Source organism: Pangasianodon hypophthalmus, chromosome 22 (assembly GCF_027358585.1).
Source record: "Pangasianodon hypophthalmus isolate fPanHyp1 chromosome 22, fPanHyp1.pri, whole genome shotgun sequence".
Taxonomy (NCBI): Eukaryota; Metazoa; Chordata; class Actinopteri; order Siluriformes; family Pangasiidae; genus Pangasianodon; species Pangasianodon hypophthalmus.
The window spans coordinates 56,093-75,000 of record NC_069731.1 but is presented as its reverse complement, the minus strand read 5'-3'; the positions used below and the strand labels follow the sequence as shown (position 1 = coordinate 75,000).

The 18,908-nt window shown below is 42.8% G+C and overlaps 1 protein-coding gene across 4 annotated transcripts in view; it reads left to right on the top strand.

The window, feature by feature from the left end:
- The window catches only part of cdk14 (cyclin-dependent kinase 14), a 19,457-nt gene extending 2,017 nt beyond the window's left edge, over positions 1-17,440 (top strand). The window contains exons 2-15 of one of the 4 annotated variants that reach the window (XM_034298086.2): positions 892-923; positions 6,788-7,039; positions 8,145-8,239; positions 8,481-8,560; positions 9,611-9,705; positions 10,027-10,089; positions 10,497-10,620; positions 13,608-13,728; positions 13,897-13,990; positions 14,478-14,541; positions 14,661-14,709; positions 14,836-14,975; positions 15,096-15,199; positions 15,362-17,440. In XM_034298086.2, coding sequence (XP_034153977.1) covers positions 892-923; positions 6,788-7,039; positions 8,145-8,239; positions 8,481-8,560; positions 9,611-9,705; positions 10,027-10,089; positions 10,497-10,620; positions 13,608-13,728; positions 13,897-13,990; positions 14,478-14,541; positions 14,661-14,709; positions 14,836-14,975; positions 15,096-15,196 — 1,310 coding nt within the window. In that variant the 3' untranslated portion in view covers positions 15,197-15,199; positions 15,362-17,440. Of the gene's footprint in view, positions 1-891; positions 924-1,722; positions 4,847-6,787; positions 7,040-8,144; positions 8,240-8,480; positions 8,561-9,610; positions 9,706-10,026; positions 10,090-10,496; positions 10,621-13,607; positions 13,729-13,896; positions 13,991-14,477; positions 14,542-14,660; positions 14,710-14,835; positions 14,976-15,095; positions 15,200-15,361 lie in introns of those variants that run through there. The other 3 variants (XM_034298085.2, XM_034298087.2, XM_034298088.2) reach the window with 3 other exon arrangements.
- The last annotated feature ends 1,468 nt before the right edge of the window (positions 17,441-18,908 follow it).

Below are 18,908 nucleotides of genomic sequence, written 5' to 3'. Positions count from 1 at the left end.
GAAGCCATTTAGCTAATTAATGATGAAGGATGCAGTGTTACAACAAGAAAAAAACTCATTCGTCTGAGGCCATGGCTCTTCCTCATCCTCATCCTCTTCCTCAACCTCTTCATCTTCCTCATCCTGTTCCTCTTCCTCGTCGTCCTCTTCTTCATTCTCGTCCTCTTTCCCTTCTTCTTCTTCATTCTTTTCCTCTTCCTCATCCTCAACTTCTTCTTCAGTTTCTTCCTCTGAAGCCACATTAATTTGCAGATCATCACAACTATCAGTCAAGTTCCTGTAGAACACCCCCTCCTCAGGCTCCACCATGCCCTCCCTTTCTCTCTCTCTCTCTGTCTCTCTCTCTCTCTCTCTCTCTCTCTCTCTCTCCCTTTCTCTCTGTCTCTGTCTCTCTCTCTCTCTCCCTTTCTCTCTGTCTCTCCCTTTCTCTCTGTCTCTCCCTTTCTCTCTGTCTCTCCCTTTCTCTCTGTCTCTGTCTCTCTCTCTCTCTCCCTTTCTCTCTGTCTCTCCCTTTCTCTCTGTCTCTCTCTCTCTCTCTCTCTCTCTCTCTCTCTCTCTCTCACCTCTCCTCTCCCCCCCTACACCCCCCTTCTATATTATAGTGATTTGTCAATATAGTAATTTTCATATATATGTATATATTCCTCCATTTGTCTGTAACTTGATTAATGTTACCACACACACACACACACACACACACAGAGCTTTATCCAGCTGTGCCCTTTTATAGTCAGCGGTCCAAAGTCTTTCCCATGATGCTGTTATACCACACACACACACACACACACACACACACATACACACACACACACACACACACTGTGTTTGTGCATCGGTCAGCAGTGTGTTAGTGTGTAACTGATCACTCTTTCACTTCTTTTTCCCTTAAAGCTTTAAAGAAAGAGGATGGAGGTTTTGATGAGGTAAGTGGAAAGATCAGTGTGTGTGTGTGTGTGTGTGTCTGTGATCCAGCAGAGAAAAATGTGAAGAATCCAAAACGGAAAAGAGCCACTTCCTGTTCAGAACAGAGTGTCTCTGAGAGCTGCAAGTGTTCAATGTGTGTGTGTGTGTGTGTGTGTGTGTGTCAGAATGTTGGCTTCTTCCCAAGTCAGACCCAGTCGCACAGCAGGGACTTTAGGTTGCCTACTGTTTAGTTTTAATACTCATTCTCTCTCAGAGGGCACATGATTCTGGAAAAATGTAAAAATCCCAGTATTGCTCTTTTATCCTTTTATGGTATTTGTGTGTGTGAGTGTGTGTGTGTGAGTGTGTGGTTTTTTTTTTTGTGAACCCTCTCAAATACTTTCCGTTCTGTAACAGTCTACATCAGACACAGTAAATGCCTTCAGTCACAACCGAGCTTTGTGTGTGTGCGTGTGTGTGTGATTAATCTGAGGGTGTTAATCAGCTCTGTGTGTGTCTGTGTATGTGTGTGTTATATGTGTTAATTAGCTGTGTTTCTAAAGGTCCTTTGACATGAGGATTCCTATTTCACTGAGACTCACAGGTACAGAGGCCACGCCTCCTTCACTGAGACTGACGGGTACAGAGGCCACGCCTCCTTCACTGGGACTGACAGATACAGAGGCCACGCCTCCTTCACTGGGACTGACAGATACAGAGGCCACGCCTCCTTCACTGAGACTGACGGGTACAGAGGCCACGCCTCCTTCACTGAGACTGACGGGTACAGAGGCCACGCCTCCTTCACTGAGACTGACAGGTACAGAGGCCACGCCTCCTTCACTGAGACTGACAGGTACAGAGGCCACGCCCCCTCCACTGAGACTGACAGGTACAGAGGCCACGCCCCCTTCACTGAGACTGACAGATACAGAGGCCACACCCCCTTCACTGAGACTGACAGATACAGAGGCCACGCCTCCTTCACTGAGACTGACAGAGGCCATGTTGCTCATTTAGATGTCTAAGCTAGCTCATCGTACTGATATTATAACTAGCAAACCAACATGAGTGAACGAAGTATCAGCACAAGCCAACGCACTGAGCTACGCCCATAGCGAACACTCGGAATGTCTCATTATGATTAGCCATTCGCTCCTTTTTAAATGAACTGCAACGACAGAATCAGTGGAGTATAAAAGAGCACTTCTGCATTCAGACGTGTAAGTCACTGCAGGGGTCCAAGCGGTTAACATCATGAAGAGCAGCGATTTTTTCTAATAAAAAAAAAAAATAGGTTGTGTTGAGTGTAAATGTTGACTACTGTTTATATTTTCAGTCAGTACCTTACATTACCTACGTATACTTACATTACTTTGATTAAAATATTAGCTAGCTAGCAAACAGTAGTTCAGTCATTCATGACTCAGCTCTAAAATCCTTTCCTGACAACAGTAAAATCAGTAAACCTGTGAAAATGATATGAATACAGTTTTGCAGTTTATATATTAATTAGTGATGCTGTACTCGCCACTTTGAGTTAGCCGATGCACCATCTTAAGTTGCACGTCCATGCTAATATGGGTGGATGAGAGACGGACCCACTGTTCGTCCGTCCGTTTGCACACGTGCACTTTACGTAGTCGTGTGAATGTTTTTGTAGTCTTATTTAGTCCTATGTAGTCTCATGTAGCTCTGTGTTGTTTTTATGTAGCACCATCTTCCTGGAGGAACGTTATTTCGCTTCACTGTGTACCAGCTGTCTATGGTTGAAATGACAATAAAACCACTTGAACCTGAACATGGTATCTGCTGGCTCCAGTTTTTGCAAGATGGTGACTCCCATTTCAACCCAAAAAAGGCTTAAAAATGCACAATGGGAGTGAATGGAACCATGTTTCCACTCATATATGCAGTCATTGGTACAGCTAAACACGAAACTGTCCAGCCAATAGACAGTAAACAGTAAAACAGGTGTTTAGTCAGCTAGAAAGCAGTTTGTAACGCAGCCGGTGACTGAGCTCTCTGGATAAAAATTCAACACCTAACGTCTCACAGGGGATCTGGTGTCCATTGGAAAGAGAGACAGAGATACAGCTGAGAGACAGACAGAGTGAGAGAGACAGAGAGAAAGAGAAAAGAGAGAGATATAGACAAAGACAGATAGAAAGAGAGAGAGACACAGAGCTGCCCTTCTACTTCCACTGTGAAAAATACCAATTTTTACTCACAATACCAATACCAAATACTCACAGTTTCTGCAAATTACCAGAAGAAGAGAAATTAAAATTCATCTTAGGAGAAGGACATTGCAGCCTTTGCTGTACAGCCTGAGGAACAGTGAGACACTGAGTGTCCTGCACACACCCTCAGTATACAATATACACAATACTTTCAGACGCTTACGTGTCAGTTTTTTTTTCTTGTTGTTTGCTATTAGTGTATCACTATTTGCTTTTTCAACAATGTGATTTATAACATTCATGCCAATAAAGCACTGCTGAACTGAACTGAGACGCAAAGAGAGACAGACTGAGAGAGACTGAGAGGGAGACAGACAGAGGGATGACCCTGATGGCGTAATGTGTGAGAGATGTAACTGAAAGATGACCAAAGAGAGAGCATCACTGAGAGAGAGACAGAGCGAGGGGGAGACGGGAAATGATCTATTAGAGTAAATGATCTGATGAGTTGTAGGAAGTGGGAGACTCTCTGTGTGTGTGTGTGTGTGTGTGTTAAGTGTATCCCTGCCCCCTCCTTCCTTCACTGGAGAATAGTGTGCAATATCTAGTAATACATTCTGATCTGCTGAATTTATTCTGCTGAAAGTATCAAGAAAAGCAGAAATTGTTGTATAAAATAAACATCTCACACAATCTTCACTCATACAGCTGAAGAAACTGCTCATAACATCTCTAATGAAAATCACTTCATAACATTTTAATAGCATAATAGCATTTTACCTCAAAAACATATTTGGTAAAATTATTCACACCTCTAAATATAATACATGGTAATTAATAAATGTATTAAATGTAAAAACAAAAATCTGCAAAAAACCTGATATAAAAATACTTAAACACTTAATTAAGCACAATCAGGTTCCCCAGCGACTCCAAACATTGTTCAACATCAACACGGGCACGAAAAAATCATTGTTTTGCGTGCGTGAAGGAGTTTAAAATGCACAGAGGAGGCAACTGAGATCTCAGAAATGTAACTCCAACCTCAGACATCACAGGATGGCTGATATTCTCTCCAACGCAGAAAATTACAGAATGAACAATGTAAAAATGGAGGATGATGTCAGGGAAAAGTGTGCACTATGGTGCTTTAATTGAGCAGCAGCGACAGTGTTTTCCATAACTGTTTTTGTAATTGCTGCAGTGTGCGTGTGTGTTTGTGTGTGAGTCCGTGAGATCTGATGATGCTCCTCCACCCCTGAGGATTGCATTTCACTGAAACTACACAGCATGAGGGGGACTGGTGGGAGATCAATAGTGTGTGTGTGTGTGTGTGTGTACACTTGCATGCTGTTCCTGCTGCAGACGCTACAATTGCTTCTCTCTGCTTCCTCAAACTGCTCGAGACTGTACCATTTACACACACACACAGGGGCTGCTGGTTAGAGCTCATCTTTCTCAGACTTGAAGGGGACATGAGGACACACACACACACCTACTGATCTACCACTTCAGGAGAGAGGATCCCCCCTCTCATCCTTCTTTATTTGGTACGGACCGTGGGGTTCCAGCCTGCTGAGGCGGTGAGCGAGAGAAAGACAGAGAGAGAGAGAGAGAGAGAGAGAGAGATACAGAGAGATACAGAGAAATAGATACAGACAGACACAGAGTGAGAGAGACAGAGCGACAGACAGAGATGGTCTGAGTGGATGTGTATGCTTCGCTGTAGCTGCATCCTGCAAACAGACACTGAATATAAGGTAAGGTAATGAAGCATTCTCTCTCTCTATCTCTCTCTCTCTCTGTCTCTATTTTTCCTCTCACTATATCTCTTTCTGTTATCCAGTCATCTCCCTGTATTTGTCTTACTGTCTTGCTCTATTTGTATGCCTCCATGCATGCAGCTCTCACATGCAGTACAGTGTGTGTAATAGGCATGTTGAGGAGTATGCGCACACACACACACACACACGTCGTGACTTGGCATGCGTGTGTTCCATGACGTGTGTATGTTTGCTACTGTGATAAACACATCACAGTACATCATCATCAGCTTGATCTCTCTCTCTCTCTCTCTCTCTCTCACACACACACACACAGACATATTTTCCCCATAGACTCCACTTGCACACGTTTCTGTCGAACACCATGGTACTGTTTCAACTCACACTTGTCCACTATCCCTAATGACTTGAAAGTGTGTATCACCTCCTCCATGCTGCAGCATGACAATGGGAGTGTGTAACAGAGTGTGTAACGGACTGTGTAACAGAGCAGGTTGTTCAGCAGGAATACCCACTCCATCAAAAATAGCTGAAGTGACTTCCTCAGCAGGTTGTAGCGTAGGAGGTCCTTGTAGACTTCAGGAGGGCAGGAGGAGGTCCTTGTAGACTTCAGGAGGGCAGGAGGGCAGGAGGAGGAGACTTCCGGTAGACTTTCGGAGGGTAGGCTTGTGCTGTCTGTTTTTGTTGTTAAGAAACTTAAGTGATTACATGAGGGTGTATCTATGACCAGGCTCCCCACGACCTGGTGTAGGATAAGCGGTACAGAAGATGGATGGATCTATGACCATAAACCAAGATATAAACTGAGATAATCTCACTCTGTTAGCGAAAATAGTCCAGATTTTTTCTTCTTTTCCTGAATCAAGATAATGCTGTAATTAATCAACACACCCACAGAAACGCACACACAACCCCTGGTATGGTAACAGTGCTGACAGCAAACAGACAGAAAACAGACAGATAGACTGAGAGGATAGTGAATGAGGGAGGGAGTGAGTGTGAATTGGGACACAGCCTGATTAATGAAAGCCTAATGCTTTATAAATGAGACTGTTTGGTGAAGAGAAACCTCTGCTCTTCAGGGTGAAGTGGTTTTCTGAGAGCTGTGAATGACACTTAATAGGGTGATTATATACACACACACACACACACACACACACACACGTAAATAAAGTATTAAAACTGAGACAGAGCAACACTTGAACTTGAATCATGTTGTCCTCAAGGGTCCATTTGTGAAAAGGATAACCACACACACACACACACACACCATGACTTAGACACACTCATGCAGCTGATAGTTTGTGTGTTTGTTGTGTGTGTAGTGTGTGCATATGTGTGTGTAACTCAGTCTGCAGTGAGCTCACCGTGCGTTGCGTTAATTAGAGCAGCGTTTCTATAATGCCAATAAATATTTAATTGGAATGTTGATGTGACACGGCTCCGTCTGTGCTGTTCAACACACTCCACACTCCACACACACCACGTGTACCGCTGTGTGTAAGCCAGACTTTTGACTTTATTAAATGTGTTATTTTCATGGATGACATTTCTTTAAGTGCAGAAATGCAGTGTATGTGTTAACAGTTCACTCTGCAGTTTCGTTGTGCTAAAAATACTCATTTTGTTCACATAATGTTTTTTCTTGTCACAATGAAAATGTACTTAATGTCATAAAATTAATTAAATTAATTTAATATCACAAAATCTATTTTAGGACTTTTTTTTCCTCACCACCGTCACCTCTGACTTCTCATTAGGGATACATTTATAGATTTAAAATTTATATCTTGAGTTTATTTATTTCTGTAAAGCTGCTTTGTGATAATGTCCATGTTAAAATCGCTATACAAATAAAATTGAATTTAATTGAATTTAACTTATTTCATGTCAGATAATTAAATTAATTCCCCTCAGATATGCGTCTCCAAGATGTCCACTCGAGGGTGCCAGGGTTCGGACTCGCTCTTCAGGCCCCTGGATTCGATCCCTGAAGAACGCCGGGCACGAGTCCAGCGCACTCAGAGCGGCTTTGAGCCCTTTGATAAGCACACTAGCCAGGTGAAGAGAGTGCACTCGGAGAACAACGCCTGCATCAACGCCTCGGGGAGCAACACACACGCAGAGTCACCCAAACTCCGCCGTCACTCCAGCCCCAGCTCCGTGAGTGTGAGTGTATGTGTGTGTGTGTGTGTGTGAGGTTGTGTGTTGATGTGTGAAGATGGAGGAGAATGTGTGAGGTTTTGTCACAGTGGATAAAGCTGTGTGAGAATGTGTCATGATGTCTGAGGTTGTGTGAGGATGGATGTGGATGAATGTGGATATGTGAGGTTGTGAGGATGGATGAGGTTGTGTGAGGATGGATGAGGTTGTGTGAGGATGGATGAGGCTGTGTGAGGATGGATGAGTATGAATGTGAATATGTGAGGTTGTGAGGAGGGATGAGGTTTTGTGAGGATGGATGAGTATGAATGTGGATATGTGAGGTGTGAGGATGGATGAGGTTGTGTGAGGATGGATGAGGTTTTGTGAGGATGGATGAGGTTGTGTGAGGATGGATGAGGCTGTGTGAGGATGGATGAGGTTTTTTGAGGATGGATGAGGTTGTGTGAGGATGGATGAGGCTGTGTGAGGATGGATGAGGCTGTGTGAGGATGGATGAGGTTTTGTGAGGATGGATGAGGCTGTGTGAGGATGGATGATGTGTGAGGATTGATGAGGTTTTGTGAGGATGGATGAGTATGAATGTGGATATGTGAGGTTGTGAGGATGGATGAGGTTGTGTGAGGATGGATGAGTATGAATGTGGATATGTGAGGTTGTGAGGATGGATGAGGTTGTGTGAGGATGGATGTGGATGAATGAGGATGTGTGAGGTTGTGAGGATGTTAGACTATGTGAGTTTGTGTGATGATTAATGAGAATGTGTGAGGTTGTATGATGTTTGAAGATGTTTGTAATGTGTGAAGATATGTGATGTATGAGTATGTGAGATTCTGTAAGGTTATGTGAGGATGGATGATGTTGTAAGAGGATGAGGCTGTGTGATGCTGTGTGATGCTGTGTGATGATATATGAGGTTGTGTGGTGATGTGAAAAGATGTATGAGGATGTGTGAGGATGAGTGATCATGTGTGAGACTGTGTGAGGAAGTGTGATGATGTCTGATGATATTTGAGGATGTGTGAGTGTATATTAGGATGGATAAGGATGTGTGAAATTGTGTGAGGATGTTGAAGAATTTATTTGTTTTTTCCCCCATGTTTCTGTGCAGCCGACCAGTCCGAAGTTTGGGAAGGTTGATTCCTATGAGAAACTGGAGAAGCTCGGAGAGGGTTCATATGCCACTGTCTACAAGGGGAAGAGCAAGTAAGCCTTCTGTGTGTGTGTGTGTGTGTGTGTGTGTGTGTGTGCACGCTTACTTTATACATTTTTGTAGGTTTAGAATAATTATGGTTTATGTGGATTTTAATTTGAACTCTTTTCTGTGGTATTTTTTAAACACTTGGGTTTAATCACATTCAGGCCTGTGCTAATAATTTAAATAACTTTCTGACTGTCCGCAGCTTCACTGAATGTATTCTTTGTGTGTGTGTTTGTGTGTGTACAGGGTGAATGGGAAGCTGGTGGCTCTTAAGGTGATTCGGCTGCAGGAGGAGGAAGGAACACCATTCACCGCTATCAGAGAGGGTGAGAAACACAATTAGAGAGAACTGAGAGACAAATAAACGTTTCTCAGGACATTTACTGTTTAAACAAACACATTTCTGATTCTGATGCAGATATTAAACCATTCATCGATTTAAAACTTCATTCAAATATTCTGTGCTGATGCGCAAGAGGCTGAATCACATGTAAAGCAGGATTAATTCAGAAGGTGATCTCATGATGTAATAATTGTGTATAAACTGTATAATATATTAATTGTATATAAACAGGTGGCATGGTAGTACAGCAGGTAGTGCTGTCTCCTCACTGCTCAAGGGTTCCTGGTTCGATCCTGAGCTCGTATTATAGTCTGTGTGGAGTTTCACATATTCTTCTGTGTGGGTTTCCTCTGGGTTCTTCAGATACCCCCCACCTCCCAAAAACATGCCAATAGTCGGATAAGGCAAAATTGCCCCTAGGTGTGATGGACTGGCTTCCCATTGAGGGTGTGTTTCCAACTCATATCCAGTATTCCTGGCATAGAATCCAGATTCACTGCCACCATGACCAGGATCATCCTGTAGTTTTTGACCAGCCTTCTTGGTCATTTGGACTGTGTTCTGAGCTTTAGGCTATTGTAGGACATTTAAGTTATTGGTTTTAAAACATTTGGGTGTAGTTTAGCAACGTGTTTAAGATCATTGTCCTGATGGAAGGTGAACCTGTGCCCCATGATGTTACCACTGCCATGCTTCACAGTGAGCCTCAGTGTTTTTCTGCAACATTATTCAATTTTGGTCTCTTCAGACAAGAGAACCTAGTATCAAGATCTTAGCTATGTCTTCCAAACATGACTTGGTATGATTTTTTTCAGCAATGGCTTTCTTTTGTCCAGTTTTATGGATGCTCCAGGTTGTAGTTGTCCCCCGGACAGATTCTCTGCTGTGGATCTCTGCACCTCTTTCAGAGTTACATTTGGCCTCTTGGTTGCTTCCCTGTCTTTACCTGGGTCACCTAAAATCCCCTCTTTACCTGGACACTGAATTTGGTGGACTGCAATCAGACTGTGCGTATGTATGTGTGTGTTTGCAGCTTCTCTGCTGAAGGGTCTGAAACACGCAAACATTGTCCTGCTACATGACATCATACACACCAAGGAAACACTCACACTCGTCTTCGAATATGTGGTGAGTAACAGAGACAGACACGCAGACACACACACGCACACACACACACACACACACACACACACACACACACACACATATATATATATATATATATATATATATATATATATATATATATATATATGGGGGGAGGAGGGGTGAGAACTTGGGGAGAAAGAACGATGTCTTGTTGTTTTTGTGTTATTATTGAATGTGTTTAATGTTTTCTCTTTCTTTGCCTGCCTGTCTCTCTGTCTGTGTCTGTCCCTGACTATTTCTCTCTCTCTCTCCCTCTCTCTCTCTCCCTCTCTCTCTCTCTCTGCCCATCTTTCTCTTCAGCACACAGATTTGTGTCGGTACATGGATAAACACTCCGGGGGGCTCCACCCTGAAAATGTCAGAGTAAGTGCAACTCATGCTACACCTGTATGTCTCACTGCTGTGTGTGTGTGGTGTGTGTGGTGTGTGTGGTGTGTGTGTTGGGGTAGGAGAGAGCACTGGTGTCTCTCTCTCTCTCTCTCTCTCTCTCTCTCTCTCTCTCTCTCTCCACAGCACTGGTGTGCTTTAACTCTGCAATATGGTAGTGAACTGTTCGGGTGTGTGGCCTGTGTGATGGATTTGATGATGTCATCATGTTACTTCTCTTTTAATATTTAGCTGAACAGTAGTTAATGAGATGTTGTGTGTGTTGTGTGTGTGTGTGGTTGATGAATTAAACCTATTTCCTCTGTAATACACTCACTGTAATTTTCCCAGAAATTATTAAATGAAGTATGTGTGTGTGTGTGTGTGTGTGCGTGTGTGTGTAGCTTTTTCTGTTCCAATTGTTACGAGGTTTGTCCTACATCCATCAGCGCTTCATCCTGCACCGAGACCTCAAACCTCAAAACCTGCTGATCAGTGAGACTGGTGAACTCAAACTGGCTGATTTTGGTAAGACACACACACACACACACACACACAATGCTGATTAACACTAACCCTAACTCCAGCTGATTGTTTCACTCAACATATCTGACATCCAGTTCAGAAATCCTGTTCATTGCGGCCTGTACGTGTGTGTGTCTGTGTATGCGCGTGTGTGTATTGGAAAGGCATTTGAGAGGATGCAGTGAAAGCAGATGATTTTCTCAGCAGGGGTGTGGAGAGAGAGTGTGTGTGTGTGTGTGTGTGTGTTTGTATGATGAAGAGATGTAATTATCATTAAGGTGTAGGCATATGTGAGATGGAGGACCAAAGAGGGGAAGAGAGACAGATAGGAGAGATGTATAACAGCTAGTGATACCTCACAGAAATGTGGTGGGTCTTTTTCAGAGACATGCACAGCTCTGACTGAAACATACACACATGCACACACACACACACTTTTTTCAGACAGTTCATCTTTCTGTTTCTCCATATAGATTGTATAAATATGCACACAGAGAGGAAATACATCTGACCAATCAACAGTGGGTTAGCAAGAAAACATCCATAAAAGGAATGTGGAAGATAAACAGGCCAGATGGTCTGCAGAATACGCTGGGTAAACAGAGATAGAACCACACTGGACATGACAACTGTGGGCAGGACCTATGGGTGGGCCCTGTGGGGTGGGCCCTGTGGGGTGGGACCTGTGGGGTGGGACCTGTGGGGTGGGACCTTTGGGCCGGGCCAGCACTGCTCAAGGTGAGCCATCATCAGGAGTGGGGCCAGGAAAGAAGGGCAATGATTCACACTGAAATGTGCATGCTGGGAATGGAGGTGGAATCCACAGATGGTGTCCACACTGAGAATGGAGGTGGAGTATACAGTGAGAATGGTGGAGGAGTATACAGTGAGAATGGAGGTGGAGTGTACAGTGAGAATGGAGGTGGAGTGTACAGTGAGAATGGAGGTGGAGTATACACTGAGAATGGAGGTGGAGTGTACAGTGAGAATGGAGGAGGAGTGTACAGTGAGAATGGAGGTGGAGTGTACAGTGAGAATGGAGGTGGAGTGTACAGTGAGAATGGAGGTGGAGTATACAGTGAGAATGGAGGTGGAGTGTACAGTGAGAATGGAGGTGGAGTATACAGTGAGAATGGAGGTGGAGTATACAGTGAGAATGGAGGTGGAGTGTACAGTGAGAATGGAGGAGGAGTGTACAGTGAGAATGGAGGAGGAGTGTACAGTGAGAATGGAGGTGGAGTATACAGTGAGAATGGAGGTGGAGTGTACAGTGAGAATGGAGGTGGAGTGTACAGTGAGAATGGAGGTGGAGTGTACAGTGAGAATGGAGGTGGAGTATACAGTGAGAATGGAGGAGGAGTGTACAGTGAGAATGGAGGTGGAGTATACAGTGAGAATGGAGGAGGAGTGTACAGTGAGAATGGAGGTGGAGTGTACAGTGAGAATGGAGGTGGAGTATACAGTGAGAATGGAGGTAGAGTGTACAGTGAGAATGGAGGAGGAGTGTACAGTGAGAATGGAGGAGGAGTGTACAGTGAGAATGGAGGAGGAGTGTACAGTGAGAATGGAGGAGGAGTGTACAGTGAGAATGGAGGTGGAGTGCACAGTGAGAATGGAGGTGGAGTATACAGTGAGAATGGAGGAGGAGTGTACAGTGAGAATGGAGGAGGAGTGTACAGTGAGAATGGAGGAGGAGTGCACACTGGGAATGGAGGTGGAGTATACAGTGAGAATGGAGGTGGAGTGCACAGTGAGAATGGAGGTGGAGTGCACAGTGAGAATGGAGGTGGAGTGCACAGTGAGAATGGAGGTGGAGTATACAGTGAGAATGGAGGTGGAGTGTACAGTGAGAATGGAGGTGGAGTGTACAGTGAGAATGGAGGTGGAGTGCACAGTGAGAATGGAGGTGGAGTGCACAGTGAGAATGGAGGTGGAGTATACAGTGAGAATGGAGGTGGAGTGTACAGTGAGAATGGAGGTGGAGTGTACAGTGAGAATGGAGGTGGAGTGCACAGTGAGAATGGAGGTGGAGTGCACAGTGAGAATGGAGGTGGAGTATACAGTGAGAATGGAGGTGGAGTATACAGTGAGAATGGAGGTGGAGTGTACAGTGAGAATGGAGGTGGAGTGCACACTGGGAATGGAGGTGGAGTGCACACTGGGAATGTAGATGGATTGAAATAAATTGAACTGACAGAAACAGGGGAAGAAAACAAGAAAGGCGAGAGGGATAGAGAAGGAGACAGGGAGAGGAAGATGAAGGTCACTGATGATGTCATTTTTCCCTTCATCATTGACAGTCAGTGCATTTACACAGCAGGTGCAGTGTGAGAGAGAGAGAGGAAAAGTGAGTGATCTTCCACTTTAAACAACAATAAAGGAGCCACTGCTTCAAATACACACACATTGACCTATACTTACAGAGATCAGAGAGCGGAGTGTGAAGGTGAAGAGACATATATTATACATCACACACTATTTATATAACACACACACACTTTCTCCATGGGCTTTGTGATGTTAATTATGGAGGAGTAGGACAGTGAGACAGTAATGATAGGGTTCTACTGGAGAGTCTTAATAACAGTGTTTTATACACACACACACACACACACACACACACTGGTCCTTAGATTCAAACATACAGTACATACACTGTTTTCATATTGAAACATGGGATTTACCTTTACACTTTTTCCTTTAATGTGCCAGGTGTTTATACGCAGTGTGTGTCAGTGTGTTGTTGCACAAACACTCATCATTACCTCATCCTCTGTCCCTGTAATGTATCAGTTTCTGTTCACACATCAGCCTCCTGATCATTTCCCCGAATTAAACCGAGTCTCGTTCACTGCATCAGTGTTCCACAATTTCACTCTGTGTTCACACTGAACCACTTTCACATTCATTACTGTCCAATTCCCACACTAAACTGTAGTGTGTGTGTGTGTGTGTGTGTGTGTGTGTGTGTGTGTGTGTGTATGTACCAGGTCTAGCCCGTGCTAAATCTGTTCCTAGTCACACATACTCTAATGAGGTGGTGACTCTGTGGTACCGACCCCCAGATGTTCTGCTTGGTTCTACTGAATATTCCACCTGCCTGGACATGTGGTGAGAGCACACACACACACACACTGATTGATGTGATGTTGTTTGACGTACTGTCTGTAGGGGGCGTACTGCTTCAGTAATATAACGCTGTTTATGCTGGCTGATGTGTACACTGTGATGTGTGTGTGATGTCATCTCTGTACTGTCTGTGATTGTTTGATTGCTCAGGGGCGTCGGCTGTATCTTTATTGAGATGATTCAGGGCGTGGCTGCATTTCCTGGTATGAAGGATGTGCAGGACCAACTGGAGAGAATCTTCCTGGTGAGTTAGAGCGCTGTCTCTCCACTATTTCCTCTTTTCTCCCTCTTTCTGTTTTCTCTCTTCTTCTTTTTTCTTTTCTCTCTCCCTGTGTCTGTTCATTTTTAAACAGAACTTGTTTGTTTCTAATGGCCTTCATAATCTCATTGGTGGTATTTACCCACAATGCACTGCAGGGGAAACAGACAGACAGACAGGGAGGGTTTGCAAAGGCCATCTGTGTGTGTGTGTGTGTGTGTGTGTGTGTGTGTGTGTGAGAGAGATAATATGAGTGAGTCTCTACACCCTCTGCTGGTCACTAGGAGAGATTTTCTGTTTTCTATCACAATTTCATTATCAAGATTATTTCTGCTTCTCTCTCTCTCTCTCTCTCTCTCTCTCTCTCTCTCTGTCTTTCTCTCCTTCTCTGTCTGTCTGTCTGTCTCTCTCTGTCTTTCTCTGTGTCTCCATCTGTCTGTCTGTCTCTCTCTGTCACTCTGTCTGTCTGCAGGTACTTGGTACTCCATCTGAAGAAACATGGCCAGGTGTTCACTCACTTCCTCACTTCAAACCAGGTGAAAACACACACAGGCTAGAGTGTATTTCTAGGGCATATAAAGAGTGTCTGATTAATGGTATGTGTGTGTGTGCATGTGTGTGTATGTATGTGTGTGTGTGTGTGTTTCTTCTGCAGATCGGTTTCCTGTGTATAGCGCCAAAAAACTTAGACAAGCCTGGAACAAGTGAGTTAAATTACATTAATCTGTGTGTGTGTAATGTGTCTGTGCATGTGGAGTGTGTGTGTGTGTGTGTGTGTGTGTAATGTGTCTGTTTGTGTGTGTAATATGTCTTTGTGTGTATGTGTGTAGGTTAGGTCATGTGGATCATGCTGAAGATTTAGCCTCCAGGTTTCTGCAGTGTTTCCCGAAGAAGCGCGTTTCTGCTCACACAGCGCTGCAGCACGAGTTCTTCAACCAGCTAACCTCTAAACTGAGGGAGATCTCAGACAGTCAGTAACGCACACATACACACGCGCACACAGTTTTTTTTAGGATAAATCTGCTATTGTTATTTTTTCCAGACTTGAACAGAAATGACAGAGTGTTTGTGTGTGTGTGTGTGTTCTTAGTGTCCTCCATCTTTTCTGTGGCGAGTTTGAAGCTGCAGCCCGAGTCGAATATCGCCAACATCAAAACACACAGCAAAGGAGCTACATGTGGTAAACACTGACAGGTAACATTCTCTCTCTCTCTCTCTCTCTCTCTCTCTCACACACACACACACACACACACACACACACACACAAATTGTGGATCAGTGCAGGAGGAAGAGATCCACACAAACATCTGAGGTTAGACATCCATCTGTCTCTCACACTGTGTGTGTGTGTTGCAGGTTGCTTTCCCTCTGTGTTCAGTCAGGATGAAGAAAAGACATGAGGGATGCAGAGTCAGCTCTGTTCTTTTAAATTATTCCTTAATAAGATTGTGTGTGTGTGTGTGTGTGTGTGTGTGTGTATGTGAGAGAGAGAGTATGTTGGATTGTGTGTGTGTGTAAATAAGGGGAATGTCACACTTTTATTATTCTTTTTATTTTTTTTTTATTAGAAATGTTTACACATTGTTAATAGAGATGACTTCACACACACACACACACACACACACACACACACACACACACACAGAGTTTGTGTGTGCGGCTTTGTGTGTATGAACATGTGGGTTATGAGAATGTATGTACAGAGAAACTCATTTTCCTCAAAATGCCACAGAACCTTCCTGTTTCCTTCCCATTTCCTACTGAGGCTCCGCCCCTGACCATGGCCTTCACCACTGACCACGCCTCTTTTTGTGATTAGTCAGTGCACATGCACACATCCTGTAAACACATGTGCAATAACAATAATAATAATAATGACGCTGATGACGCTGCCTGCAGGGACTGAATTAAAGCAATGAGAGAACACACAATGAGAGTACTTCAGAGATCTGTGTGTGTGTGTGTGTGTGTGTGAGAAACAGGCAATACACCTATGTGGTGCTACACTGTGTGGTTAGATCATTTTCTTTCAGCCTGCAACACACTTTGACACCAGAACTGACCAATCACAGCTCAGCTGTGAAGACCATGATTGGTCGCTGTGTGTGTGTGTGTGTTTGTGTGTTTAATCGAGAGCTTCCTGTGTCACAGAGCTGTGTATAAAGCTGTGTGAAGTGCACACTCCACTTACACACCAGACAGTTATGTGTGTGACTTCCTTTAATACAATACAGTAAAAGCAGCAATTAAAGGCCCGGCACTGTTACTGCGTGTGTGTGTGTGTGTGTGTGTGTGTGTGTGTTTTACAATGAAAATTAACACAGTACAACACACATACATACACACACACAACACCCAAACACACACATAGACACAGTACAAAACGACACACACACACACACACACACATACACACACAATCTCACAAATGCAGTAAAACACAACACACACACAGTACAATAACGGTCCCCTTCCCCACACAGCCCTCAGTATGTGTATTTATTTGGGAGTGAACAGGAAGCAGGTAGTTGGTCAGTGACACAGCAGTGTTGTGGATTAATAAACGTCTCATCGTTCAGCTTTACTCAGAACACTCAGAACTGCTTCCAGACGCTCGCTCTGCAGGGCAAGACTTCCCGAAGAAATCAGAGTTAACTGCTAACCGTAAAAAAGCGAACTACTGCAGTGCAGGTTCTAATGTGGGTTCTAATGCACCCTTTCCACTTTCCTGTGATTGTGTCTCCTTATCAGCTTAACGAAGTGTGCTAGGTGAGGGATTTTAAGAGCACACTTATTTACCCAGAATGCATTGCAGCACTCAAATTCAGTTTTAAGTGTTTGTAATGGGAGCAATAAAATCTTTTATTATTTCAATTCTAACATGAACATGTAAACACACACACACACACACACATACAGACACACACAAGACACATGTTCTTAGATCGCATGTCAGGAAATAACACATTATTTGCTTTATTTTGTTTATTTAATGATCAGATCTGTGACATCATCCCACATCATGACATGATCTCAAAAGACATCATCTCACTTGAGCACTCACAATCAGCAGGAAAAAATGACAAATGAAATAAACAAACATCAACATGAAGGGAAGTCATCTCTCTCTCTCTCGCTCTCTCTCTCTCACACACACACTGTAAATAATATTTAGTGTGTGTGTGTGATGTGTCATGAATATCCCCATGATATGGAGTCATGAATATGGAGATAAATATTATGTACTCATAATGCATTTGCGTATAACTTTTCTCTTTTTGCACTGATGCTCATAAGGGTTTGGCCATGCTACAATTCCTTATAACCTGTTAGAAGTTGTTATAAAGTGTGTGATGTCATTACTGTTATGTCCTTCTGTAAAGGTTCACTGTTGTTTTAACTGAAATAAATAAAGCATTTCAATGCAGTAAGAAATTTACCTTCAACTTTCATTTCTGTACCAGAACACACTGAGGGAGGATATAAACAAAAAAAGAATCTAGAAGAGAATGAGGGAATTAGGAAGAAGACTAAAGGGAACATGCTTTTCATGTATAAAGACCTAGTGGAGATGATTAGTAATGTCAAAGCTATAGAACTGCTTCTACACTGCTCTACTCTTGAGTTCCTCTGTGATGAAATAAGACTGAAATTATGGACATTTACAGGAATCAGTAAGTAGGTGTTTCATCACGTCATGTAGTAAAGACCCTAAAATTAGAGAAAAAAAGTAATTTGATTGATAATATGAAAAAAAAAGTCAAAATATTTTAAATATGTGGGTTCAAAGGGATATCTCTATATTTGGCAGAATTCTCATACAGAAGTCAGAAGCACTTTCCAGGTTGGTTTACCCAGCAATTTCTTTGAGTATATCTGATAGGTGGATAAAAGACATTAATCAAAATCTAAAATCAAAAATTTATTTGGAAAAACAAGCACCATTATATAAGAAAATCAGATGTAGTGAAGCCGATCAGTGAGGGAGGGTTGAACGAAATTGATTTCGATGTTATGAATGGTACTCTTAAGTTGAGGTGGCTCCAAGTCTTCCTTAGAAATAAACATTCTGTTTGGTTTAGGTTTTCTTCTAAAATTTTAGATTCTCTTGGGGGCATTGATTTCCTTTTAAGGTGTGATTTTGAGCCATCAAAATTAAAGTGTCAATTATCATCTTTTAGTCAACTATTATTATATTGGAAATTAATATACAAACACAACTTTTCGCCACATAGTTGTTCTTTGTGGAATAATAAGTGTATCCTTATTAAGGGGAAATCTGTGTTTTTTCAGGACTGGATGGACGAAGGCGTCTGGTCTATTGTACACATTATGGATGGGGATGGGAATTTCCTTGGTTATGATGATTGTTGTGAAAAATCCACTATTATTTGTACTCAGGAATTATATGTGTCTTTGTTGAAAGCTGTTCCTGCTGGTTTGGTTCAGTTGATTAAAGGTGCATTGTGTTATTTACCTGTGATACCAAGATTAGGTAATCTAATCATCTCTGGTATTAATTTTACAGAGCAGAGCAGTAATAATAAGGTTTTGAGAACATTAGTAAATACACAGATTTCCCTTCTAAAGTAAAGAAGAGACCCCTTGTGTTTGATTTTCCTGAAGATAAAGTGGTTCTAATTAGAACAAGATTTCTCTCTTCTCCACTTCTACCAAAGGCAAAAGAAGTTCAGTTTAAAATTATTTACGATATTTATCCCTGTAATGAGTTCCTCAGAAACAGGTTTAATGTGCATTGTAATGAATGCACGTTTTGTGAAGCAGACATGAGTCACTGGAACATTTGTTTTATTTATGCAAATTCTCTGAAAAATTATGGGATGACCTCTACGCTTGGTTAAGTTTGAAGTATGTAATACCTGACTTTGATTTTAAAACTGTA